Raw genomic sequence first — 27,768 nt, forward strand, 5'->3', positions numbered from 1 at the left:
TACATCTATTCTTTATAGGGAACTTTTGAAAAAATCTGTAATATAATTTGCTGTGGGTTCACAAGGAAAATAAAACAGCTGCACATCTCTGTGTGAGACTATTGAGAACTGTGTCCACTCCGAGATGCTGAGCAGCCTGGGAAAAAAATATTCTGGTAGCTGAGGGCTCTGGGCAAGGGGAGGCCCCCACCCAAGGCAGGACACTGACTTCTAGAAATTACTGAAAGAAGGTGAGGAGTAACGGTGAACATCTGGGGAAATCACTTTCCTGGCACAGGTGACAGCCCCTGTCATGGCCCTCAGGTGAGACCCTGCCTGGCCTGTTCCAGGAGTCACAGGTCATGTAGCCAGAGCATCGGTGAGCCCAGGAAAGGCAGGTAGGAGACTGAGGTCAGAGAATTAACAGAGCCAGGTCAGGTCCATCCTGACCTAGATCCCAGGATGCCAGAGCCAGAAGGGCCTCAGCCTCTGTCCCATAACTTGCTGGACAGGTGAGAAAAACCAGGGGACAGGTGTGTGTGATATGCCCTGAGACCTCGGAACGTAAGCAGGATCCTGAACAGCCTCTCTCAGGCCTGACTGTGGCCGCAGCAGAGCTGTCCCGGGCGGGCCCGGGGCGGGGCCGGGCCGTGCTGTCCTCCCTCCAAGTGTCCAGGAAACACCTGCTCCCTGAGGTGCAGGAAGGCGGGGCTGGGACCCCTGGCTGCGGGCGGCTGCCGCTGCTGCTCCGTCCACCAGGGGGCGCTGCCGGCACAGCCTCCCCCGCAGGCCCGGCCCCTGCCCGGGGCTGTGGCTCCGGGGAGCCCCGGACCCCGCGCCCTGCCTGCAGCCCCGCCCGTGGGCGCGGCCCCTCCCAGCCTCGCTGCCGGGTCCCGGGGTGTCTCTGTGGCCTGGGCCCCGGGAAGAGCCCCGAGGGCGGCCAGCCTGGGTTGCAGGGTCTGCAGGGAGGCGGGAGGAAGGCCCCGAGGGCGGCCTGGGCAGGTGCAGTGCGCAGTCACCGTGTCTGCCTCCCTCCCTGGGGCTGGCCCCTGCCTGTCCCTCTGTGTTTGCTGCTCCGGGTCCCCGGGGGCTCATTTGGAAGCGCGAACTGGGCAGGGAGGTGGGGTGAGGGCAGAGCACAAGCAGGGAGGAGAGGGGGTGACTGGGTGCCCTCCCCCCACCAGAGCCACTGGGAAAGGAGACCATGCCCCACCCCCACCCCAGGGTTTGTCCCTCTCCAACAGCAACGGCCCAGGGAGAGGAAACTGAGGCAGCAGAGCTCAGGCCGGCTACCAGTCAGTCACCCTCCTTTTCTGCCCCTCATCCCGGGGTGTCTCAGGATGGGACCCGATGCAGAATGCCCACCTACCCGCTCTGCTCTAGGGACACATGGGGGTTCTCAGGAGGGTGGAGGGTGGGGCTGCCACACACCCCTTATCAGCTCCCTGGGCCCTGGCCACACCCGCCTGGCACCCGGAGCCTGATGGGAGGGCAGAGGCAGCCCACAGAGCCCCCACCCCCTACTGGTCAGCCGAGGGCAGGGTCAGGGGGGCGGGGTCAGCATGAGGTCTCTCCCACCAGAGCCCCTGCACCTCATGTTAGCTGCTGCCCTACACCCGACCTTGCTCCCTGGCCTCTGAGGCCTCACCCCCAGACCTGAGAGTAGAGGTCCGTGGGAGTCCCCTGCTGACCAGGGAAACAGGTCCTGGCCTGAACTTTGGTCTGAGTCCCTGGCCTGAGGCCAAGAATAAGGCATTTATCAGCCTCCATGTGTTCTGTATGCAGACCATTCAGGTCTGGGGACTTGAGATCCCAGGGCTGGGGGCAGGTGCCCTCCAGGTCCTCCCATCCCCTGCCTGCATCCTCTGTCAGAGTCAGCCTCCCAGCCTCCCTGAAGCTGAAAAGGGAGTGCCCATGTGCCAGCCCCACAAGCGGGTCCTGGGGACACAGCATCTCCAGGCACTGGTCCAGGTTCCACGAAGACCCTGTGGCCATGCACCTGTCTCTGGGGTTCTTCACAGAGAGCCCCTCCCACGGCTGTTCTGTCCCACTGATTCCCTGAGCCCCCCTGGTCACGCCCCGCCCCTGCCAGCCCTTCCCAGCAGGTCCCACTCACCCCTGACCAGACAGATGCTCTGCAGGGGCAAGGTGGCATTCTTCTCCTCCACCGGGTTGCTGACCAAACAGGTGAGGTAGCCATTCACCTGGCTCAGGGGCAGGCTCAGGTTTACATTCCTGGAGCTGGGGGCTGGCCTCAGAGCCCCGCTCTGCTCCAGCTCCCTGGGGAGGCCCTCAGTCAGCCAGGTCACTGTCCAGTTCTCTGTAGATCCTGGGGTCTCACACTCCAGGCTGACCTGGCACCAGCCCGCTGGGTTGATTGGTGAATCACAATCTGGGGGTGGGGGATGGGCTCTGGGGCAGAAGGAGACAAAAGAGAAAGCGAGGTTCAGCATTGGAGGACATGGCAGGAGACCCGCAGGTCCACCAAGTGACTCAGCGGTGGGAGGTTCCTGACTATGGCCCTGGGGAAGGTTCCTGACTACTGCCCAGGGGCTCTGACTCCCAGCCCAGGGCAGAGGGCTGAGGCCCTTCCATGCTCAGTTGTGTCAACAGAATTCAGTGATCATGATGAGTGTGATAGTTCTTTTTTAAACAGGTTTCTTGTATTTATGTATTGGAGGGAGAAGGGGAGAGAGAGCTAGGCAAGCAGGGAGAAGGCCGAAGGAGAGGATCTCAAGCAGACTATGCGCTGAGAGCAGAGACCAACGTGGGGCTCGATCTCATCACCTGAGATCATGACCTGAGCAGAAATCAAGAGTCGGAGGCTTAACCCACTGAGCCACCCAGGTGCCCCCCAAATTCTATAATAATATATATACATGGTGATTATACAGGTGATAAGAATTGTATCTATTCTCATATGTGCAATAAGCACCACATGAGAGGAGTTGGGGATACAGGGGAAAAACACGCTGAAGTTCTTGTTTTATTTAGAGAAAGAAGAAATACTGATTATCTTTAAATGTTGCAGTATAAATTTAAGATTCGTGTCCACTAGGATTAAAGTGCAAGGTGGTATAACTTCCAGCACATCAGAGACGATTAGATTGACGAGAACGCTATCCACCCGAGTAAGGGCAAGCCAAGGATGCTGACCAATGGTGAACAGAGGCCATGAAAGGTCAGGAGCAGGTCCACCGTGTAAGCCTGAACTGTGTCTGAGGGCAGGACGCCCCCCGATTACACACAGACCCCGCCTCGATCCTGCAGCCATGTGCTCGGCGCATCACCTAATGACACAGAGAGATTGAAGAGACAGAGACGGAAATCCGTCCACAAGGGCAGGTCAACAACATGCTGGCAGGTGTGACAGTGGTCACCGTGGACAGAATACAGATTCAGGTAGCTGACACGAAGCAGGCCACACGGAGAGAGTTTCTTCCTGTGGACCTAACAACAGCGCCTGGAGATGGAGAGATGTTAGAAAGTGAACCAGAAAATCCAACCAGACTCTGCTGGAAACCCCGGGGTAAAGGACCTAATACACGCTTCCAGCACAGGAATCGTTCTCTCTGGGGGACAAGGCCACACAGAGGAGAGGGGAGGAAGGAGCCCGGGTCACCACTGATGGGGACAGCCACTGACCAGCCTGGCAGGCGGCTCCCTGCACCCTCAGCCCCATGGCCCTCTGTCCTGGCCTTACCTGCTCAGAGAGCTGGGGGGAAGGGGGGGCAGTCTTCCTTCCAGCTGCCTGGGGCTGACCCCTGAGCTGGGGGACATTGGCCCATTAGACATGAGAGTGCCTGTCCCACCCCTGTCATGCACTCAGGACTCTCAATACAAGAGATACAAGTGTGTTAATTTGACAGGCAAATAGGGTGACCAGGATTTTCCATTTGCATCTGTGTGTTTTCCTGTGAGGACAACCATCTGTCGTGCTCATGCACCTTATCTGTCTCTTCTCTGCCACCTGTGCCTACGCCCTCTGTTCATGTAGCAAGGATGGAGGCAGAGGGGTGGGGGGCAGAGGAGAGGGTGCCATCTGTCTCCCACTAGGACCCCCTCTGGCCCCAAAGGAAATCCTGTTCTAATTTTAAACCATTGGATCGTGGGCAAACTGTCAATGATGAAACAAGGAAACCATCCCAGTTTCCTTCTTTTCCTGTGACTACGGGCAGGTTTTTCCTCAGTGAGACGTGTCACATCACACCCATGAGTGATCTGTGTCCCCGTGTCAGGCTCTGGCTAGAGGGGCACTCTTTCCTTCAATCTGCAAATAACACCTTGAGTTTCAGATTATTCTACCCATTTCACAAGTGATGGAAACAAAGCCGAGAAAGGTAAAGCCAGTTTTCCAGGACATGTACAATTTGCCCAAAATCTTCTGGCCAATATGGGACAGAACCAGAACTAGTGACCCAGTGGGTCCGACCGCAGACTCAGCTCCCTCACCCTCCCCTCCCCCCACCATGTGCCAGTAAGCTGCTGTGGGGACAAGGGCGGGTCCAGGCCACCAAGTTGGAGCCTGGTTCACATGAGGCTGCCTGCAGGACACGCCCTCCACCCACAAGAGCCTAGAAACAGCTTGTAACCCAAGGAAAAGTCGATAAGAAGGGAACTTCCCTTTCCCTGCCCCACCCCACATTTGCAGAGGGTGACACAGCTCAACTGTCCCTGATGCCAGGACAACGGAAGGCTGTCCTGGTCTGTCACTCACACGCGTGCCCTCAGCCTGGGAGCCGGGATACAAGCAGGCTGGGGACGTGTAGGGGGTGCACACAGGGCCTGAGTGTGTAGACACAGCTCTGAGGACAGAACAGGACTCTGGGCAGTGAGACTGTGAGCGACTGATGACTCAGCCTGGGCCCCCAGAACACATAAATAACTGCCTTTCCTGAGGGGGTTGACGGTGGTTTCCCCAGCCTGGGGAATTTGAAGGCATCCCAGAAAGGCTCTGGCCCCCCTTCCTTTCCTCAACCCTTGAAGGGTCTGGAGAAATCAGGATGTTGACACCAGCAAGCCCCCGGCTACCCACCCTCCTCCTTCATACCTGCCTCCTGAGCACCCCCGCTCTGGTCACATCTACCCCAGAGCCACCCCTCTGATCTGCCCCCAACGAAGGGGGAGGCTGTCCTGGAGCATCTGGGTCTGGAAAGGAAACACTTTGCTCCACAAGGAGTCCACAGTGTGGGACCTTGAGTTTCTCTTCCCCGTTTCATCCGTGTCGTGGGCTGGGACAGGTCTCCACCTCTGCCTCGCCTCACCCTGCACCCCCCACAAGCCCTCCCTCCACCCTGCACATCCCCCTCCCTCAACAAGTGGAGGTTTTGATTTACATTTCCCTGATCATCAGTGAAATTGAGCATCTTTCATGCACCTATCGGCCATCTGCGTGTCTTTAGAAAAATGTCTATTCAGGTCCCCCGCCCATGCTTTAGGCACTCACAAGCGTTCACATATGGTTCCTCTGTGTATGTTTTTCTGTACATTTTAAAATAAAATGAAAACGTTATCTTTATCTTTATCTTTGTGGATAAAGTACTGGTCTCCAAAGTGTGTCAATGTGAGATGATCCACTGCGGTATACAAAGAAAATATGAATATACATCTATTTATACTTTTATTTTGATCAGGAAAAAAGCCCTCTTTGAACATGTAATAGAATTTGCCTGGCACCCTAGTTTGATCTGTTGGTCAGAGTCATGTGTGAGTGAACTACCCCTTGAGTGGCCCTGCTTTCACTGAGTCAATTCCAGATTCCTGCCGTCTAGGGAGTGTGGATGTTTCTTAACTGACCAGGTTGATTTGTTTCTCAACAAATAGTCCCAAACATTCATAGATTGAAGATAACACACATGAGACAAGAACCAAAAAAAAGATGGAGCAGGCCCTTCTTTGGCGCCTGACGGAGTTCTTTGTCTGCTAATTATGAGGCAGAACAGATGACCTAATTAAATTAGACAAGAAGCTCACCACAGATTCCCATCTGTTGAAGTCACCAGGATGAGATCTCTCTGACTAGCCCCCACATGTATTTCTAACAGACATGGATGTTTGTGTAACATGGCTTTATATAGAGGAATGATGTAAACATTCTAAATTCCCCTAGCTTTTAGATGTCCCTGCCCTGGATTTTTTTTAAGATTTTATTTATTTATTCATGAGAGACGCAGAGAGAGAGGCAGAGAGATACAGGCAGAGGAAGAAGCAGGCTCCATGCAGGGAGTCTGATGTGGGACTCGATCCCAGGTCTCCAGGATCAGGCCCTGGGCTGAAGGCAGGCACTAAAACGCTAAGCCACCCAGGGATCCCCCTGCCCTGGATTTTTTTATTCAAAAATTCAAACTTGTCAACTAGTCAAAAAGACTATATGAAATACAGCTTTGCCTCTACTGCTGTGATAGAGCTCTTACTCAAAACACATTCTGAGCCTTGGAGGATGAGCTAATGTTGTATGAAGCCATCACAAACTGCCAGATATTAAAATATTGTTTGTTTCTTGGATATGGATATCTCCTATTTTTACCAGGTTTAATTTGTGGCATCTGCTTTAAAATGTGCAATTCACAAATTAATAAATATGTTATTATGTGTGAGATTGCCCACTTAAAAGTATTTTAACTTATCTTTTGCCATTTTGCCATACAATTGATGGACCACTTACACAGACTTTCTTTGCCTCTCTGCCTCCCAATGATTCTGAAGGTAAACATCCTTTTTCAATTTTACTAGCAGTTTCCTGTAAACAATGAGTTTAAGCCTACTTTGTCCCTACTCAATGCTAGGACCAGATGGCTATTTCTGCTCCTAGTTCAGTGAGAATGGAGCATGTTTGCTCTCTCTGACTTCTCAATTTTTGTTTATATAATTTTGGGTTTTATACACAGCCTATAATTCTTGATTCTGGTTGACTCTATGTCTTCTTTACCAAGAATTTAGAAATATTTGAATTACACATCTGATTTTCTGGCACTGTGGGAGGAATGTGTGCAAGCAGAGCCAAGCTCAAGTTTCGCTATGAGAAAGAGGTTGAGTGTCAGGGTGTTGCCTACTGAGACCAGAGCTGGGAAACCTCAAGAAAGGGGAAGCCAGGGATATTTAGACTGCTTATATTATTCTTCTATTTTAAAGCAATGTTCCAACCAGCATTGTTAAGAATTCAGTAAGGGTCCCTTCCCTGGGAGATACATTCTTAGACCCCCGATGATGCCTGAAAGCACAGAGTACTGAACCCTATATATACTGTTTTTTCCTATACACACATATATCTGTGATAAATTTTAATCTACAAATTAAGCACAGTTAGGGATTAACAGTGGTAACTAATAAAAACAGAACAATCATAACAATATGCTGTAATAAAAGCAATGTGAATGTGGTCTCTCAAAATTTTGTACTGTCCTACACTCACCCTTCTTCATATGATGTTGTGAGATGATAAAATGCCCATGTGATGAGAGGAAGAGAGGGGAATGACATAGGCACTGTGACACAGCATGGGGCCACCTCCTACTGAGCTTCTGAGAATGCATCAGGAGGGTCATCTACTTCCTGACTGTGGTTGGCTGCCGACTGTGAAACCCTGAAGAAGAGGGGGCTCCTGCACACTTGGCTGCCCTTGAAAGAGATCTAATCATGCTGACCTAAACAAACCATGGGCTTGTTTTTCTCTGGTGTTCAGAAAAAAATCTCTAGGCAAGCAGTTCAGGGCAGGAATGAGGTATCGAGGTCCTACACTTCTTGTATTTTTCTGTTCCTTAGTGTGTGGCTTCCTGCCTCAAGGTCACAAAATGGCTGCTATGGCTCTAGCCATCATGCACAAGGTCAGGACACCACAAAAAGAAAAGAGGGGAAGGGTGAGAGGGCTTTTCCTCAAGTTCCACACAATGAATTCTTCCTTGCATTTTGTTAGCCCTCTGTCTTGCAAAGGTCTGGGAAATGTCTGTTTCATAACTGACCAAATTACCACCAAATATACAGTTAGAAATGGAAAGAATAGACACTGGGTAGGCAACTAGTGGTTCCAGCAATAGCATCCTTAAACATGTTTCTTTGAGCATTGATAAGGCTTTGCTCCTGTTGCAATGTGTTCCTGTAAGTAGAATTTCAAGGTCAAAATGGTGGCACCTGGGTGGCTCAGTTGGTGAAGCATTTGTCTTCAGCTCAGGTCATGATTTCAGGGTCCTGGGATTGAGTCCCACATCGGGCTCCCAGCTCAGTGGGGAGCCTGCTTCTCCCTCTGCTCCTTACCTTGCTCATGCTCTTTCACTTCCTCTCTCTCAAATAAATAAATAAATAAAATCTTTTTTTAAAAAATGTCAAGGTCAAAGTGCATCCTACATTTACAACATACTGTCAGCTCACTCCCCAGAAAGGCTGTGAGTGTTTATATTCCCACCACCATGTACGCAAGTTCCCATTCTCCCAGAGCCTCGCCAATGCTGGACATTATTCTCCTGATTGTCAGTTTGATATATGAAGATGGCATCCTGTTTCATTTACTGCCCTGATGACTAGTGCATTCGAGTCCACTTGTTGGCTTTGACGAAAAGGAATTTGTCCAGGGGAAAGACTTTCCCTCTCTCCCGTCCCAATCATCCACCCTAGACTTGGCTTGTAGAGAATATTCAGAAGCAGAGATGTGTGAAACATGGCGCAAGCGGTTGCAGACAGCTTCTGTGACACAGCATCGAGGGAGAGACTGAGTTTTCTTCTGGACAGAGTACAAGTCAAACTAAAAAGAAAAGTCCAAGGGAAATGCTCGCTAGTCACGTGGGCTGGGCGAGGTGAGAGAGAGAGAAGTGGTTGTTCAGAATATTCTGGGAAGTTGTTGATTCATTTCCTTTGTAGGGTTCACAGTGAAGGGCTCTGTCTGGGGTCACAGCCGTGGCAGGGGATGGGGGGGTGGCCCTGGCTCAGAGGAGAAGGAACACCAGCTCAGTTCCTGCAAGAGGCATGACCCATTCGTGTTGCTGCAGGCCCCCTGAGAACCCAATGGCCAGGAGTTCATCTGCTCCTGCAGCTCTTGGAATGTCATCTTTATGTAACTCAGATGGGAACTTCATTAAACTTAGCCTGAACCTCACTTTTGCAGCCCATGATGAACAACCTGACCTCAGGCTTCGGTAATGTTTGAGATCTGCAGCCTCGTGGCCCCCTTTCTGCTTTCTCCATTAGGAACCCAGACGGGCTTCAGATCTGCCCCTTTTGCATCCCGCCTAAATGCTCCACTTGAGCGAATTGCCTGGCCAGCTTTGGTGACTCCATCTGGCATCCGAGGTGGCCCTAAGGGGGCTGATGCATGGCCTGACTGCCTTGCCGGCACCCCTCACCGTGCACCTCCTCACCAAGACAGCCTCCCCTAACAAGTAGACTTCCTTCAAAGGGGAGTACAGTCTCTCTGCTCTGAATACTCGTCCTGTGTCCTCCTTGGACTGGTCTGCCTCTCGAACCTCTGGAATCTTGGTGAATAAAGCTTTCTGTGTCTTATCACATCTTCTTGGAGGAGTAATTGTAGCTCCCTGCACATTCTGTCCCCCAGGGTGGGAAATGAGGACACAAACCACAATAGTTAGCTGTGACACAGGGCTGTCCTGTCCTGTGGGATCTCACACATTGTCCTTTTCCTAACAGGGTGGGGGAAATAGGTAGAACTTGGGCACTGGCTCACCAAACATGGTTTCACCTGTCCAACCCAGTCAAGCAGGGTCCCCCCTGTACCAAGAGGAGGTGCTGGGATTTCCAGCGGGACATGTGCCACCGTTATTGGATCAAAACCAGCCACATTTGGGCTTTAGAGCAGGTCTGCTCATCCAGCCTGCTCGCTGCATGTCAGGGCCGACGCTGGAAGACTGCATCCTTTGCTAGATGCCCTTCTGCCAAGGGGAGCAGAAAAGTTTATCTACTCAGGTCTTTTACCTCTCCGTCTCAAACTTCCTATCACCCTGACACCTCTTCATTACCTCGCTTTAATTCCTGGACTCCCAGGGTGGGATTTGCTTCTGGTGCTCGTGCTGATACTATACTTTCTTGCCTCAACTTGAAACAAGCCACTAGGACTTTCTGCCTTCCAGGATCCAGGCAGCACTTTGATTTGCCTGAATCTACACGACATGCATGAGGACTGCTAGGTACTAAGGGCAGGTGCTCATACCTGTGGCAACTCCTTGCTCCATCCCACGTGCACAAAGATTAATTCGCGGCCTTTGCATCTGACAGTGCTCCCTACATATCTGGGCTGAGGCTGCTTCTGAGGCTAGAGGTGGACACTCCTTGTCTCCTCACCAGAAGGCTGATTTGCACAAATCTAACTTTAGGGGCTTAGCATACCTGCATTCGCCTCCCAATCCCTGATCCTGACTGATGTGTCCCACCCAACAAGTTGCTGGTGAACTGCCAGCATCTCTACTTCATCCTCAAATCTACTGTACTGTAATTTGCAGGCTGGACTACTGAAGCCCAGGCCTCACCTGTAAGACTTGCTTAAAGATTCTCCCACAATGCTCTGCAGCTTTTTGTCACTCTCTACTAAATACATCTCTCCAATCCCCATAGATCTGCAGAGGCCTCTCCTTCCCTGTGGTTGATATGTACTCACAAGCCTCACGTGCTTGAGACGTGGAAAAGTCTCACTTTTCCAAACGCTCGTGGGAATCCCACCAGGCATTGACTTCACAGAGAAAGAGCACTTGTAGCTTTAAACTCATACATGGTCTCTGATAGCAGACCTTGCAGACTTTCTCTACCTGTCACTTCCCCACCTGCTAACCACACTGTGGCCTGTCTTTCATTGTTGGCACTGTGCTTCTGCAAATGTCTGCTGCTCCTGGGACCAGGTGTCCTCCAGGAGCAGAGCCAGAGCAGCCTGGCGGAAGTTCCTCTGTCAGCACCAGGCAGGCTTCAGGAGACTCTGGGCAGCAAGTGGAGCAGGGAGGAGGCCCCCATCAGCCCAGGGTTGGCCACAGGCCTCCTTCCCCACCCAGCAAAGTTTCTGAATTCTTAAGGACAAGTGGCTCCATTGGCTGAACACCAATGTCTAGCTCATAGCTTCATGAGTGACTTTTTGGAATGTACTCACTCAGTATGCTACCAGGACAAGATTTCAAGTTAGGACAATTGAATATGTTTTACTTAGGATTTAACCACGTGCAGATATAGGCTCTGTGGATCTCCATATGTCCTCTCACCCTGTCTCCACCAGCATTAGAGATGGTCTTGGCAGCAAGAGCAGATGCTTCAGGATTGTAAGGGGCCCATTTGTGCAACTTCGTAGTGTCACCAGGTCCTGCTGGGGCCTAGGCTTGTATGTAACTTCCATGTGATAATGGAAGGGAACAAGACATGATAGATTGTATGATTTCGTGGATCAGGAAATGTGCAGCTGAGGACAATTGTCAAGGGAACACAGTCATTTGGTGTGTCCCAAGGTGCACGGCTGAGTGTCTCCTAGAGCCCAACATCAAGCCTAAAACTATATGAGATAAAAATTACTTTCCAAAGAAGATGTGGTTCTGCTTAATATCAGAGGCTTCTATCAGGCCCCAAGGAGCAATTAAATAGCTAAATATCACTTCAAACACCTGTGGGGCTCCAGGACCATAAGAGTCAAAAGCAGAGCTACTTACCTTGTAGCCCGCACCAGGTAGCAATCTTCTCTTGCTCTTCCAAGTTGGCTGTTGTGTTGATTACTGGTAAATACAGTGACATAGCACACCCAGTTGTGATAAATGTGACTCCAGATACACAAACATGCTTAGAAAACACCATATCTCTTTCCTCATGACAGAGCATATGTGGAAGACAAATTTGCTTTTCAATTTGGAGGGATATCCTGCTATTCCCTCAAATGCTTGGACCCCTAAAAACTTCACTATGATGTCAAGACCCTTGATTTTCATGGGATTTATAATCCATTTCTGGTACCTTTCTTGGTGCCAGGACAACTAGTGTGCTGCCTATTTCTTTCTCACTTGGTCAGATTGATGTGATGGAGTCCCTTTGGAATAGCAGCATGAGGGCAGATGGAGTGAAACATGATCCTAGCAGCATATAGTGAGTCACACACTGCTGGGTTCCCCTGGCTGGATGCACACTGCGCAGATCCGTTCATGGGAGACCCTGGAACTTCTCCGGGCAGAAACAGGTGGGCACCTCTGAGTAGGGGGTCAGCAGGGACAGTGACACTCAACTTTGTGGATCTGATATGCAGGCTTGGTTGGTCTCCCCTAGCAGTCCAGAGAGGAACAATTTATGTCTGAGCAAATGTTTCACATCTTCCAAACCACAATTGTTAACAGCTACCAGGATGCAACTCTGTAGAAGTCATAGGTAATATGACAGAGAACAAGATGAGGCTTCTAACCTCAGGCTGCCCACAGGCTCCTGAGAGAGAAACACCACTGAGACTAAGGACGCCCCTGAGCGCGAGCAGCATTGGTGAGCAGCACCGGGGGGCGGCAGCTGAGAAGGGGGAGCAAGCAGAGGACAGATGCATCCTCACACACGCTCCATCTGTTCACTTTTGCAAACCAAGTCAGGAAGCAGGAACTTTACAGGCTGGAAGACAGTCGATCGACGAGGACCCAGCGTCTGGTCCATCCCACTGATGCCCACGAACGTGGAGGTTCAGAAGGGAGCGACAAGGCAGAGGGACTAGAGGTGCCCAAGGCTCCTGGGTCCCCCCACTGCACCTGGATGGGGGCGCAGTGGAAGGACTGATCCACTGAGAGATTTATGAAGCCTCAGGTCTCATCCCCTGGGTTTGTCTGCATCGTGAAGCCATTGAGGTTCCCTTCCTGCAGCCATCTAAGGTGGATGGTCAGGGCCGCAGCCCTCGGGGACCAAGGGTCCTGGACTATCCGGGGACTCGGCTCCTCTCGTGTCCTCAAGCCTCTTTCCCCTCCCCTCGGGTGTGGGGCAAGTGAAGAGCCAGGCTGTGGCTGGACTCTGGCTACAGGGCACAATTTTGTCCATGTTTGTCATCCTTTCTCTCCTTCTAGCTGGTCCTTTACTGTTGTAAACAGAATTTACTCAAACTCTTAAAGAAAGAAACTCTGCCTTTAACTGGGTGTTATACTATATATTGCCAAATTGAATTTGAATAAAATATAAAAAAAGAAAGAAATTCTGCTCTGATGAACAGCACTGATAACATGTGTTACCTTCTTCTTGTCCCAAGAACCTCAGGAGCTGGAAGGACAAGCATGTCCAGGCATCTCTGCCCAGTTCCTCCTTCTCACCTGTTCTTCCTCTGCATCCAGTTCTGGGGAGTGATGTTCATGCCCTGGCTGTGGTCTCACTGGACAGAAGGTCTCCTGGGATCCCCATCAGGCTGGCCAGTCCCCTGTGACCACAAGGGAGCAGGACACTCACTGGGACAGTCAGTGAGAGTGGCAGAGAAGGTAGGATGAGAAGAGGGTGAGAGAGAATCTCGGGAAAATCACCCGAGGGAAAACCACTGCCCTGCATGGAGAGCAGGGTGATGCGGTTTTTGTGGGGCCATTCATTGTGGGCACTGGGATGGGGCAGGAGCAGGACCAGGAGAGGATGGCCAGGCAGCAGCACCTCAGGTGGAGGAGCACCCAGACAACAGGATACAGAAGGGTCCATGTCACCCTGTAACCACAGCTCCCAGTGTGGCCTGATAGCACTGGGTTAGCAGAGAAACGATGGGAAAGCCGGGCTGTGGATAGGAGTCAGGATTCTTCAGGGAAACAGAGTCATAGGATCTTGATAAGCATGAAGACATTTACTGTCAGGAGGGTCTCACATGACTAGAGAGGCCGACAGGTCTAGAGCCTGCACCAGGTGAGCCAGGCTGAGACCCAGGGAAGATCTGCTGCTGGGGTTCAAGTCCAAGTTGGTCAGGCTGGAGACAGAAGGACGAGCCTGTGCTGCAGTGCCTGTCCCATGGCCACCTGCTGTCGAATTCTTTCTTGTTCAGGGGGGTCAGTCTTTCCTCCTGCTCAGGCCTTCCACTGATTGGATGAGGCCCACCCACACTGTGGAGGGCAGTCTGCTTTACTCAACGTTCATCCCTGTAAGTGTATTTCATCCAAAATCTCTTCATATAAACATCCAGAATAATGCTTGACCATGACTCTTAGCACTGGAATCTAGCCAAGTTGATACACATAATAAATTATCACACTACAAAATCACTAATCCAAATAAATCTAGAAGGGCCAATTAACATTAGAGAGAGAAGACTTCAGAGCAAGGAACATTTCTGGGGATGAAGAAGAAAAGTACATAATAAGGAAAGGTCAAGTATGCAACAAGGGAGAAGAAGCCGACGTGTGTGAGCGCCTAACAGCAAAGCACCGAACACATGAAGCAAAGCTGACAGATCTGAAGGAGAAGCACATGGATCCACTGTCACAGTCAGAGAGCAGAGCATCCTCCCCCGAGAGTGGCCCGAGGGAATGGAAAATCACCAAGAACACACACGATAAATACGACCATGACTCAATTCAAACTCAGTGATATTTAGAGAGTATTCAACCCTAACACCAGACAACACATTCCTTTCAAGTGCACCTGGAGAACTCCCCAAAGTATTGTCTTATCCTGGGTACTAACACAAACCGTGAGTATTTTTAAATATTTGAAATAACATATTTCTCTGACCATAATAGAAATAGAGTAGAAATTTTTGTAAATATTTTATTCATTAGAGAAAGAGAGCATGAGCAAGGGGAAGGGAGAAGCAGACACCTGTCGAGCAGGGATTCTGACGCAAGGCTTAATCCCAGGACCCTAGGATCATGACCTTGGTCAAGGGCAGGCATTGAACCCACTAAGCTATGCAGGTGCCTCTTGAGTAGAATTTAATAACAGGAAAATTTGCAAACATGCAGAAATTAAACAAATCACTTCTTAATAACTCATGACTCAAAGAGGAAGTCTCGAGGGAAATTTTAAATATTTGGAGTGAATGGATATAAAAATACAAGTATTCAAAATGAGTGAAAACAAGCTAACCCAGTGCTTTAGGGAAATATATATGATGACAGGTGGATGTTGCAAAAGAAGAAATGCTTGAAGTTAATAATTTAAGCATTTACCTTATGAATCTACAAAAAAGAGCAAATTAAGCCCAGAGCAAGTGGAAGAAAGGAAATAAGAAAGAAAAGAGCAGAGAGAGTGAAACTGATAAATCTAATAAAGCATATTGACAAAAATCCCTGAAGTTAATATCGCTAATAGTGGTGAAAAACTGAAAGCTTTCCCCTTAAGATTAGGAAGGAGGCAAGGCTGTTTGCTCTCCCCACTGCTTTTCACCATTCACTTGCAAGTCTGAGCAGTGCAATAACAAGAAAAAGAAATAAAATAAAATATAGATTAAAATGGTAAAGAGAAAACTTGTGTTTATCATAGACACTATTTATATGTTTGTCTGCACAGAAAGTCCCGTGGACTCTACAGAAAAATCCCTGGACTAATATGTGAGTTCAGCAAGGCAGCAGGACAGAAGGCCCACAGGGAGGGAAGGGACCCACCCTCACACTAGTCAGGAATGGAACACAGATTTAGAAGTGTGTACTCCCAGTTGAGGGGAGTGCACCGGGGTCTTGAGTGTTCTGCAGAGATGGGGAGTCATCTAGTGGAGCTCAACAGAATGGGTGACAGGGGCAGGGCCCGGGTGCTGGGGGGGCCCCTGAGGCTCTGTGGGAGGTGCTGTGGCTTCGAGCCCTCACCTCCATCCTCACACCCTTACTGTCTGGTCTAAACTGAACACAGGAACCATGCAAACATGAAGTTGGGGCACTTCTGTCACAGACTGTGTGCGGTGTGGCTACTGAGGCAGTGAGCACCCGCTGTGGTTACTACTCCCACGGACCAGAAATGGAGTTTACTGCTCCCCGCCAGCACCAAGGGGGAGCCCTAGGGATCCTGCAGGGAAGGGAGCTGAGCTCAGAAATGTATGCAGATTCAGACACCGACCTGCTCTGCCACCTTCCAGATGTTGACATGTCCTCAGATACTCAGAGTCCTGCTGACACTGTGATCTAGGTGTCTGTGGGACAGCCCTCGTCCTGAGGTACATGCAGCTGTGTGGCTGGAAGGTGGTGTATGTGTGTGTGTGTGTGTCTGTGTGTGTCTGTGTGTGCATGCCTGCGGGCTCCTGTGCGGAAGAAGAGGTTTGGGGATGACAAGCCTCTCTGCTTTCCTCTGTTCTCAGGGGATCTACCTGCTTCCAGTGCAATCTGAGGCTCAGCTGGGAGACGGAGAGGAAGGGACATTTGAGACTCAGTTTGTCCTGCTTGAATTACTAATTCAGGTGAATAGCAGGGAGCTGTGTCACCTGGGGGAATGGTGGAAGAGCACATAAGGAGAGAAAAGTCGTCCCATACCAAGAGGTGACCTTACCATATTTTTCTTGGGTTCAGGTGAACTGCTCCCACCTCTCCCATGAACAAAACAGGCACATTTACTGTGTGATTGTAATTACTTCTGCATTCCTTCCTGTGGGAGGGGAGCTCCTGCTCTTTCTCACCAGATCCCAGGTGTTACAGAAAGGGCAGCTGGGCTGTGACCCTGGGAGGAGAGGATGGGGGAGGACACAGGGGCAGGGATGAGGACAAGGGGCTGCAGTGCAGGGCCTGGGACTTAGCAGACAGCATCAGGTGGGGAGGCAGGGCTAGGCATCTCTGCTGGGATGGGACACTGAGCCCTGGGAGCAGGGGTCCCAGAAGTAAAGGACACAGGAGATGGGAAGGAGGCTGTCTCAAATCCTGAGGAGCACCACCAGTGAGGGAAGAGGGGCCCTGGAGGGGCAGCTGAGGAGCCTGGGAGGGTGGCAGGTGGGGGGGGGGGGGTCAAGGAGGGTGGCCAGTAGGGACCCAAGGGCACAGGGTGTGGAACATGAAAGGGTATCACCAGGGTCACCTCCTGGTGATCTAGGGGCCCTGTGAGGTGAGGCCTAGGAGCGGGCTCAGGTGTTGAGCAGGGAGATGGGGTGAGGGCTGCAGGGAATGGGCACAGGTCAGAGAGACAACCAGGGAGAGTAATGCACACAGGACACGTCCCCAGAGAAGGTCCTACAGTTGGGGGGAAATCCTCACTGAGACCCCAGGACCTCAGCATCCTCCGCAGGGAGAGGAGAAGGAGGGAGGCAGGTGTCAATCAACACAGCCTGTTAAAAGCTAACTGGTAGGACCCAGAAACTTCCATTTCTTCCTGAACAGTAGGAGGCTCTGCCATTTGCAGCAGGACAGGACAGAATGGAGCTTTGCCAGGACTCGCGACAGACAGCCGAGGGCTGGGGAGCCGCGCCCTGGAGTCCCGATCCCCGGGCGGGGTCCCGGCCCAGCGCTCCCAGCTGCGCGGCCTCCAGAGTCAGCCCCCAAGGCCTCCTTCTACTGACCCGACCCTGCGCACAAGACCCCCACGTCACGGCGTGTGCACGAGGCCCGGGAGGTCCCAGCCTGCACGAGGTCAGAGCAGTGCGGGCCACAGAGCAGCACGCAGCCGGCGCTGACCGCCACGGAGGCATCGCGTCCCTGAATAGCTCTCGGCCCAGCCTGACCGCGGGCTGCTCTTCAGACTGTCCCGGTGGGAGGCTGTGAGTCACAGTGGTGCGTCCAGGGGGCGAGGGTCCGAAGGTAGTTTGCTGTCCTATAGATGAGGAGGAGAGCAGAGTCCATCCAGGGGTGTCCGGGCTGAGGCTGAGCCGACCTGGAACATGTTGGTACCAATACATTGACTCAGTTTCCCTCTTGCTCTACCACTGTGTGTGTCTCATGGTGAACGTGTGCAGAACCACTTAGCATAGACACTAGCTGATGCTTGGACCAGCCAGTCCCTCACCAGAGGAGTCAGAGGAGGAAGAGGTGAGACCAGAGCTGCAGGCATCATGGTCCCAAGACAGGTGTCCCCAGGGGGCCGGATTCTCCTGCTTCTTCCAATTAAATCCTCATCAGGGCCCTGCCTGGCCTGCGGACCTCACAGTAAACAGTAGTGAGAAGCATCTCCCCTTCTAGACGTGCTGCACCCCTACCCTGGAATACAGACAGAGGGTCTCACAGCAGCAGATGGACAGAGAGGCCCCAGAGGGACCCCCACAGACCCAGTGCTGCTGACATGACCTCCACTAATCACTCAGCACTACATGGGCCCCGAAGTGAATTTTGTAGCTAATACTATGTGTCTGTAAAGGATTCCAGGGGCATCAGGGTCAGATCCTGTGGATGAAGAGGATTGACAAGCACATACCCAGGCACACAGGGATGTGGGAGGACCCAGGATGCCCCCTCTCCCAGGCTCACCTGGTCCCTGCTGAGTCCAGACCCCTGCTGGCTCAGCTCTGCAGAGTGGATGCCATCATTGGGTCCCTATGCTCCTCCTGGGACCCTGCACCTGAAACATAAACAGAAGGAGCTGAAGTCTGAGCCCTGGAAACCTGTAACCTCCCCTCTATGACCCCAAGGCCATGGCTGCCCCCACCAGCCTCCTGCAGGGACATCCCCTGAGCAGTAAAAGCAGGAGGAAGGGAGCCCAGGGTCCAGGGCCCGGGGAGGAGAAGTGCAACCTGCCTCTCCCAGGCTCCAGGCTCTTCTTCACCCCTCTCCTCCAGAGAAACAGTCCAGCTCCCAGGATCAGCAGCAGGACCACAACAGTCACCAGGATGCCGGGTAGATGGTCAGCATCACTCTGTCCCTGTGGATCTGCTTCCCTCGCACAGAGAGATGGAGAAGGTTAAGGACCGAGAGAAGAACAGATGCCCATTGCCCAGCACGTGGACACATCTGGAGACCCCTGCTCAGAAGCTAAGGAGGGAGCAGCAAGGCAGGTGCTTTCACTCAACACTTCCGGAGCTCCTGCTCGAACCCCGGGGGCTGAGAGGAACAGGACACGGTGCCCACCCCTGAGGACACCTCTGTGGGAGGAGGGTGAGAACGTGCCAGAAGGAGCCAGCCAGAGCCATCCCAGGGCACAGGAGCTCCCAGCCTGTACACACGTGGTCAGGGAGGGCCTCCTGGAGGAGGTAATGGGAAACCTCGGCCTGAGGGATGAGTGCAGGGAGCAGACAGGCAGGGTGGGTGCCACCTTCCAGGAAGGAGGGCCATGAACAGGGAGGGGGGCACCTCGCCAGTCCTGGAGCTCCAGCACCCATTGGGGCAGGTGGGAGGGGGACCAAGCAGGGAGGAGCCAGGTAGGAGGGTGAGAGGGAGGCAGGGGCCTCTTTCCAGAGGGTCCAGTGGGTCCCTGAGCGATGAGCTCCCCTGGGATGGGGGATACTGAGGCATCAGGGCCCCAGCAGCTGGTGGAGGAGGGGGGAGGGCCGAGGGGGCACATGGGGCACCGGGTCTCTCATTCACTCAGGGAAACACAGACTGTGAGCAAACAGCCCGGGGGGCCGAGCTGGGACAAGAATTCAAGGAGAAGCAGACGGCCTGCTGAGCTCCTGAGCTGTCTGAGCCCTGGGAGCCCCTCCCCTCTGCAGGATGCACTCACTGTGGCCACAGATGTCCCCAAGGTCCAAGGTGGCAGTTGTCTGGTCCACCTGGTTCCTGAGCACACAGGTGAGGCTGGCATTGGGCTGGCTCAGGGGCAGGCTCAGAGCCAGGGTCCAGGGGTTGGGGGCTGGTCCTGTGGCCTCTCGTTGTTCCAGCTCCCTGGGGAGACCCCTGCTCTCCCAGGACATGGTCAGGTCCTCCCTGGTTCCCGGGGCGTCACACTGCACAGTGACGTTGCACCAGCCTGGGGTGATGGACAGATTCGTGGTCCTGATCTGGGGAAGGGGCAGAGGCTCTGCGGCAGGAAGGACAAGAGGACAGAGGATCATGTGAGTGGAAAATATCACACCTCAGTCTTTGTCCTGTGGAATCTCCCTGAAGCTCTGGCCTCCTCCCCCTCAGGATGGTGAAAGCATTTTATAGATGACACAGAAGTGACCAAATATACAGCAGGTGCATAAGGATGGAGCCAGTGAGTTCAGCTCTATGGGACTTCTGTAGATTGAGAAAGACTAAAACTATCACGTGAAAAAATAAATGCTGGAGCCCACTGACCCACAACTAATTAATTAAAGAAAGTGAGGTGTCCCCTAGAAGAAAGAGAAGTCTAGGGCCTGATTTATCAGGATCTAGAGCCTGCCTGTGCTTATCCTCAGATGATGCCCAAGCCCTGAAATTGGCCCCATGTTCCCACCATGAAAGACTGTTATGGGGGGCACCTTGGTGCCCCCTAGGAAAGACCACCCTCTGTGTGGTTGGAATATGCACTGAACTTTGGTTCCACCCGTGAAGCCAAGGGACAGGCTAACAGGCTGACACAGATCCTTAGAATCTGTGGGACCTGAGGCTCCCACTCTCTCTGGAGCAGACAGCTCCCTGGGCAGAGGGGGGTGCAGGGAGAGAGCAGGATGCTCCCTGAGATCCTGAGAAAGGACTGCCATGTGCACTCCTATATCTGTGGAGGTTTAGAGCTGGACCAGTGGAGTCTGTGAGTGAGCTGCTCGGGCTGAGGCTAAAAGGGGATCGGGGGAAAGGGTGGAGAACCACACGTGGGAGTCTGGATCCTACTTCGTGACGAGTGACCCCAGCTATGCTGACGTGCTGACCCTCAGAACCTGAAAGTGTCTTAGATTCCAAGTCAATGGTGGTCTGAGGCTGCTAACCAGCTGAGCCTAAACCAGAGATGGTCTGGATGTCTTGATGGGCCCCATGTGATCACAGGGTCCTCCCAAGTAGAAGGAGGCAGGAGAGGAGGTCCGAGGGACCCAGTGCCAGAGGCACTCATCCCAGCAGTGCTGGCTGTGCAGGTGGAGGAAAGGGCCACGACCCAGGGAATGCAGGTGCCACCAAGAGGGGGGACAGGAAAAGAAATGGATTCTCCCTGGAGCCTCCAGAGAGGAGCACAGCCCTGCCCACACCCGGACCTCAAGGCACAGGCTCTGGGGTCTGACTCCTGCCCAACAGCACAGTAGGACCCTCAGGTGGGGTGTGGTGAGCCCCTGAGGTGTCCTCACCTGTCCCAGTGGCACAGACAGCTAAGGGACAGCCTGAGGACCCTGAGTCCTGTGGGGACAGTAGTGTTAAGGCAAAATCCCCACTTCCCCCCACAGGGGTTCCCCTCCCGAAGCACCAAAGTGATTCCATCCCTGGGGTGACTCTCAGCTCTGCCTGCATTTGTGGCGAACACCCTGCATCTGATTCCAGGGGAGAAGAGAGAGTCTGAAGGCTGGGATCTGGGGGGAGCCCTGTGAGCCGGGCGCGGGGACCCTCCAGGGACAGAGGAAGGAGGTGAGCTCTGGGGCTGGGGGAGGGGCCTACACACCATACACAGTCAGGTGGAAATCCTGGTCGTATTGTCTTCCTCTCGTGTAGGAGTCTCGAGCCCGGTACAGCCCAGTGTCCTCCAGGGTCAGGTTGTCAATCTTCAGGGTGGTTATGTTGAACACATGGACCCTCTTCTGGAACTTGTCCTGCCAGTTGACCCATTCTGGAACATCTGCCCCAGGAAAGACCTGCAGCATGACTATGTAGTTCGATCTGAATACAATGCCCCATGATATCTTCTCCAGCTCATCTACTGGAGGCAAGTCTGGATTTCTGATCACATGAAAGGACACAGAAGCTCCTTGCATCCCCTTCAGGGAAACAGCGTTTCCAGAACTCTGGGTCCCAGGGCTGCCGACACCTAGGGCATAGGACACAGAAAATGTGAATGGTTTTCCAGTAGGAATAAAGGAGAAAACCATAGAATACATCTTTTAAAAAAAAAAAAAAAAGATTTTATTTATTTATTCATGAGAGACACAAGGAAGGAGGCAGATACATAGGCAGAGGGAGAAGCAGGATCCCCGCAAGGAGACTGATGTGGGACCCAATCCTAACCCTCAGGATCACAACCTAAGCCAAAGGCAGATGCTCAACTGCTGAGCCTCCCAGGCGTCCCCCCTAGAACCTATCTTGTCATGAAATCCCTCCCATGTGCTCCGTGACTCCTGGAAGGCAGGGAATGCATGAATGTGAAGCGATGCTGGAATCACTCCTGTCCCAGGGCAGCGTCCCCTTGACCAGGTCACACGAACTCGCTCACCTGCAGGGTCTTGACCCCTAAAAGCGAGAGGATGAAGTGCATGGGACTTGGACCAACAACAGCTCTAGCACATTTTCGGTCCCTACCGAGAGCATTCTGCTGGAGGCAGCTGCTCACTGGGCTGCAGAGACCCCTCCTGCACACAGGCCCTGGCGCCCTCCCCTGGGGTGGAGGCTGCAGCCAGGGTGTCCCCTCTGGGGAGCAGGGAGCAGCTAAGGTGGTAGACGGCCCCCAGGGACAGCGGGTCACACAGAGGGGGACTCCGTCTTGCAGTCACCCTGTGTCCTGCTCTCTGGGATAAAGCCCACTGCCATGTTGGGGGCTGACCCGGGGAGAGGCCTACATGGGGAGGGGTGACGGCCACCTCTGTCCAACAGTCTGTGTGGTCAGCACATGTGGAAGCCTCTTACTTAACACATGTACATGGCCCCTTTTGCAGCTCTGCTTCCCTCTCATGTCCCTGAAGTTTCTCCCCCCCGCCCCCTGCAAACACTGTCACACTGAGCTGCTTTGGATGGACTCTCTGCTCAGGGACATAGATCATCCAATGGGGGAGCATCTGACCCCCCATGGGTGCATATAAAGCACATGGGGCACACATGTCACATATGAGTGCATGTTTGATAGACGTGTGGGTAAATACGTCACACACGGTTGTGTACATGTCACACATAGGTGTGTAGGTGCAGGGATAACTGACTGGGGGGTCTAATCGATCAAGGCAGGTCATGTCCCCTCCTGCCGGCCTCCGCTCATTGCCCTCCTAAGAGACCCCAGCAAACTCTTCTTGATAAATCTTAGGTTTGCCATCAACACACAGTGACCACATCTCTTCTTAAAGATTTATTGATATTAGAGAAAGAGAGTCAGAGAGCAAGTGGTGGAGAGGCAGAGGAGAGAGACTCTCAAGCATACGTCCTGCTGACCAAGGAGCCTGACCCGGGGCACAATTAACAACCTTGAGATCCTGAACCGAGGCCAAATCAAGAGTCTGCCGCTTACCCGCTGGCCACTCGGGACCTCCAATACCATATTAATTTTAATGAGAATTTCTCCTGTAAATGAACTTGGTGGCTCCCCCGTGAATTCACTGACAGAACAGTGTCCTGTAGACCTGTGTCCCCACCCCAGTCAGCACCCGGGCCTCATTTAATGGTGAAATGTGCACAATGTGGCACACACAGGACAGTAAGTATAAATCAGAGACACAGCCCTTGTTCCCCAAGGGGGACCGTGTCCTTGGGAGTCCCCAAGGGGCAGCAGGTCAGAATCCGGGACGGCACCTGCCCCAGGGCAGCTCCCCGAGTCTCCTGAGCACAGTGTCTCTCTCTGAGCCCCAGCCGGAGGGGTCAGCCTAGGGGGGCAGGGAGAAAGAAGCTGGGGTACTCTGGCCAGGCTTTTAATTGGGAGCAGTTCCTGTCCTGAGGGTGCCCTGCACCTCCGTGTCCCCACACCAGGGAGCAGCTGGGCTCCTTCAGACAGTATCGGCACCCCCTGTTCAGGAGCAGAGGCAGGGAGGGCAGAGGGCCAGGGGATCGCCAGGGGCCTGGAGAGAGCACCCCTCCCTTCTTGGAAGGATGAGGACATGAGACGAAAGGCCTGGCTCCTGGCTCTGAAGGTCCCCAAACAGGCTCCCTGGCTATCGGCACTTGTCAGGATCAGGACTAGGACAGGACAGGAGGTTCCACATAGAGCAGAGGCTCGGAGAAGCCCCAGGAGAGTCCAGACCAGGGGGACACACCCTGTCCCAGGATGTCACAGCTGGGGGGACTTCCAGGGGACCTTTCCCAGAGAAGGGGCTCCATCGGGTGAACCTGTGCAGGTCACACAGGGCAGAGCAGACCTGGAGCTGGATTCCCTGTCCCCAGTCCCTTGCTTCCCCCACAGAGAATCCTAAACTCTCCCTCTGGCCCCTCCCCTCCCTGCCCTGCACCCCCCTCCCCTGCTGTGTCCAGGGGCTCCTCCCTCCCAGCACTGCTGTCTGGTCAGCAGGGTCTGAGGTGTTCTGTGGTTCGTTCTTTCTTTCTTTCTTTCTTTCTTTCTTTCTTTCTTTCTTTCTTTCTTTCTTTCCTTTCTTTCTCTTCCTACCCAGATGCTTATGGAGGAAATTATAATATACTCTATGTGTCTGATTAAAAAAATTGAAAAGTGAAAGTCCATATATTGTTGACATTTAGTTACTCCTTAAAAGGGTCTCAATGTTCTGCAAAGCTCAGTTCTTAATGTGTAAACACCCTTTTTACTGAAGCCCAGTGATGCCAGAAATTTTGTAGAATGGGAGTAGCCCTCAGAGAGTATGCTCAAATCAAACACCACAGACAATAAAAAGCTATCTCAAGTTCTTATTTACTTGTTACACAAAAGCAGATGGTCTGATGAGGTAAGACACAGAAAATAGCGCTGTTAGCACAGACCTTCTTTCAGTTCCCTTTCCGGGAACCCCTCTGCTTCCCTCCTGACCCCCCAGGGCACCCCCACCGGGAGCCCCTGTCCTCAGTCTCCTGTTCCAGGCACAGTCTCACATGCAGCAGGGGCACAGACCCCTTGAATTCTGGAGGCCGCCTTTCCTTCCTTTTCCAACAGAATGTCACCATAGTCAGGCCTCATGTCGCCCCAGGAGCCAGAGGACACCTGCTTTCTTCTCCAGCTCAGCCCTGGGCTCTGGGTCGGCCCCGCCCGGGCACAGCAGCTGCAGGGGCTGCCCGGTCCCCTGAGCATCGCAGGCCAGGGGGTGCCCGTCCCCACCCTGGGTCCCCGCCGCCCCCGCTTGGTCTCCTCCATCCCTTTCCCCAGGGGGCTATGGGCTCTCCTGGCCTCACCCCTGCTGGGGGTTCCGTCCTGCAGCCAGGCAGCCAGGGTCAGGGCTCCCAGCCTGGCCTCCGCCAGAAGCTCCTGTGTTCATTCCGCTGCCCCCGGGGCTGGAAACCAGACGCACCGCGTGTGCTCCATATCACAGGGCTGCTTCCTCTGCTCCTCCCCAGAGACACCAGACAGCCCCGCAGCTCCTGCCTCCCTGCCCGCCCGGGGGTCCTCCCTCCCCGGGAGCCCGGGCCACTCACTGAGGATGAGGCTGGTGAGTCCCAGGAGCCAGGAGGCCCCGCCCAGGTGGGGGTCCCTTGAGCAAGGGCCCATGGCAGGCTCCTTCCCTGCTGGGCCTCCGCTGCTGGGGGGGGGGGCGGGGCGGGGAGGGAAGGCCCATGGCAGGCTGCCTCCCTGCTGGGCCTCCGCTGCTTACGGGGGCGGGGCGGGGAGGGAAGGGGAAGCATCTCGAACACAGAGGAAGAGAGGAAGGCAGGAAGGCGTCACAAACACTCAAATAGCTCTTAGCTCTAGTCCTACTGTCCATTGGATATTAGCCCATTCAGGTCTCTCCTGTTACCTCAGCTCCTGCAGTGGGCTCAGGAGATCATTGCAGAGCAAATGTAGGAACAGCCCCGTCTAGGAGCCCCAGTGCAGGGGAGGCCCCAACCCTGTGCTCACAAGCAGCCTGGTGGTCTCTCCTCCCCAGTCTGCACCCCTAGGGCCCCTGACCTGTGTCCCTGGGCTCCCGAACAGCCCCGGGCCCTGCTTGCCAGCACCAGCCGATGGCCAGGCACAGAGGCACATCTTAGAGCCAAGGACAGGGGGCCTCTCCTGCTTTGGGCCTGTCCTGTCTTTACACCATTTAACCAGTCAGATTTCCTTTCTGAGTTTCTATGAGCATCACTGCTGGGTGTGTAAGGAAGAAGCTGTGAGCACGAGAACCAAGCTCTCCTGAGAAGTGTCCACCACCCTCCACCCGCAGCCCCTATGGGCGTGTCCCTCCTGTCTGCACCCTAGGGCCCGCCCTGTCCCCACGCACAGGGCACAGCCCCCCCAGGAGCAGCACCCCAGCCAGCACTTCCCTGGGAGGCTCTGCTCACTATGGACCTGCGCTCCCACACAGGCAGGGGTGCAGAGGGACAGGCTACTCTGGCAACAGGAGGACAGCCTGTCCTGTCCCACCATGTGGCCTCCTGCAAGTCCCCACATCCAGTCTGGGCTCCCCCAACCCACTCTGAGCCCCGTCAGACCAGAGAGCCCTCAGCCCTGTCCTGTCCCGGCTCCCACCCACTGATGGGAGATCCCTTCCCAGGGCGTCCCTGAGCCTTGTGGGTACAAACCCCTGGGATGGAGTCCAGACCTGGGCAGTTCAATCCCTGGTCACTTCAGGCGGAGGGGCAGCAAGTGGGCTCTGCCCCCATCCCCATTCCCTCCTGGGTGAGGACTATTTGCTTGTGGAAACCACAGCTTGGGGTGGGGAGGGGTTCCCTGAGGGAGCCCCGAGGACCTGCTGGACAAAGACCCTGGAAGGTCAGCCAGCACACCCTCCATGCTGGCCCAGCACCAGGGACTTTTTACAGCTCTAGGCCACTGGTCTTTCCTGACCCAAGTCCCTGGCAGACCTTGATGTACCACACTGAGGGGGAGGGAGGCCAGGCCTGACCCAGGGCAGCCTCTCTCATTCTCACACCCACAAGTAGAGGATACAAGCCTGTGGTTGCAATCTCGAAGCTTCTGACGTCCAGCCCTTTGCAGATCACAGCTACCCGCCACACTGGCTGAATCACCCACAGCCCAGTGTCTCCAGCCCCAGGCAGGCAGTCAGACCTGCAAGGGTGCTGACTGGAGCAGCTCATGTGGGCGCTCTCTGCTCCCCCAGTCTCCCTTGACAAGACACCTGGTTTCAGGTTCAGGGGGGCCCCCTTCTCCCTCCCACTGGCCCCTGGCGTGTGATGGGCACAGGATAGACCAGTGTGCTGGCTGCAGAGCTCCAGGAAGACAGGTGGGAGATGCCACTCCCACTTCCACCAGGAAGCTGAGCTACTGTGGGCAAAGCCTACCCGCCTCGTGTGTCAACAGATTGGGCCGGCCTGGCAGCTGTGCTGGGAGGATGGGATAAATGTAGTACAACAACCCCCACCACCACCACCCAGTAGCACCAGCAGCCACAGCCCTGCTTCCCCCTCTGCATCCTCGGGGAGCAGGGCTGAGTCTGAGGCGGAGGAGGTGGCCGTGGGACCCCCAGGCTGCAGGGGTGCTGGGTGTGAGGAGAGGTAGACTCCAGGAGGAGAGCAGGGGCCTGTGTGTGTGAGATCCCGACCCCGGGGACTGTGAGGCCTCCTGTTGTTCTGAATGGACACTGGGCTCAGGCCTCAGGCCCTGGGAGTCACTCATCCTTCAGAAACCAGCGCCCTCATCCATCACCTGGCGACCGTGATGCCTGGGCCCTCAGATTGACCTCAGTACCTGCGGGTTCCCTCCTCCTGTGTCTTCTCCCCTCTACCTTGCCCATTCCCACACCCCAAACCCCCTCCTACCTGCCTTAACCCATGGGTCCTCCGTGGCCTCACCCTCTCCTCTTCAGTTCAGGGACGTCGCCCAGGTCCTCGAAAGGCCCTGCGGCCCTGGGGGAGACTCTCAAAGTCCTGTCTTGGTCCTCAGGACACCATATCCCCATGAAGGAAATTCTACAATAGTCACTAACCTGCAGCCACTTGGGGACCTCCTGCTGACAAAATGATGTCAGAAAAAAAAAATGATGTCAGGATTGACACACAAAGTAAAATGCGTGTTATTTGACTACAATAAAGAGGCCCCCCTGGGACATCTGGGTGACTCAGCGGTTTAGCTCCTGCCTTTAGCCCAGAACATGCTCCTGGTGTCCCGGGATCCAGTCCCACATCAGGATCCCTGTATGGAGGCTGCTTCTCCCTCTGCCTA

The 27,768-nt window shown here is 53.8% G+C and overlaps 1 protein-coding gene and 1 long non-coding RNA gene across 8 annotated transcripts; both read right to left on the reverse strand.

Annotated features, from left to right (window-relative positions):
• Positions 1-2,927: 2,927 nt before the first annotated feature.
• LOC111096725 lies at positions 2,928-3,785 on the reverse strand. Its single transcript, XR_005362346.1, has 2 exons — positions 3,683-3,785; positions 2,928-3,442 (listed from the first exon to the last, which is right to left on the reverse strand). It is a non-coding gene; the product is annotated as an uncharacterized LOC111096725 (long non-coding RNA).
• A 10,833-nt stretch (positions 3,786-14,618) lies between these two features.
• Positions 14,619-25,222, reverse strand: LOC102152407 (SLAM family member 9-like). Of its 7 annotated transcripts, none has more exons than XM_038542927.1 (7): positions 24,846-25,079; positions 22,027-22,043; positions 21,262-21,624; positions 19,438-19,734; positions 18,516-18,647; positions 18,249-18,339; positions 14,619-17,658 (listed from the first exon to the last, which is right to left on the reverse strand). In XM_038542927.1, exons 1-6 carry the CDS (start codon positions 24,926-24,928, stop codon positions 18,281-18,283), a joined length of 951 nt encoding a protein of 316 aa, XP_038398855.1. In that variant the 5' UTR covers positions 24,929-25,079; the 3' UTR covers positions 14,619-17,658; positions 18,249-18,280. The 7 variants fall into 7 exon arrangements, with proteins under 7 accessions (XP_038398855.1, XP_038398853.1, XP_038398852.1 ...); XM_038542925.1 differs by having other exon boundaries at positions 14,619-17,598; positions 18,516-18,650; XM_038542924.1 differs by having other exon boundaries at positions 18,516-18,650.
• Positions 25,223-27,768: the final 2,546 nt, after the last annotated feature.

The sequence above is a fragment of the Canis lupus genome, chromosome 7, assembly GCF_011100685.1.
Source record: "Canis lupus familiaris isolate Mischka breed German Shepherd chromosome 7, alternate assembly UU_Cfam_GSD_1.0, whole genome shotgun sequence".
Classification (NCBI taxonomy): domain Eukaryota; kingdom Metazoa; phylum Chordata; class Mammalia; order Carnivora; family Canidae; genus Canis; species Canis lupus.

What these genes read in the sequence shown, in the direction of transcription:
- LOC102152407 (XM_038542925.1), bottom strand. Translation starts at nt 24,928, where the DNA reads ATGAACACAGGAGCTTCTGGCGGAGGCCAGGCTGGGAGCCCTGACCCT. An exon ending in TGGGGACATCTGTGGCCACA is followed by an intron (nt 18,651 to 19,437) that starts GTGAGTGCATCC and finishes GTGCGAGGGAAG; the next exon opens with CAGATCCACAGGGACAGAGT. An exon ending in GAGCCTGGAGCCTGGGAGAG is followed by an intron (nt 18,340 to 18,515) that starts GCAGGTTGCACT and finishes TTTATGTTTCAG; the next exon opens with GTGCAGGGTCCCAGGAGGAG.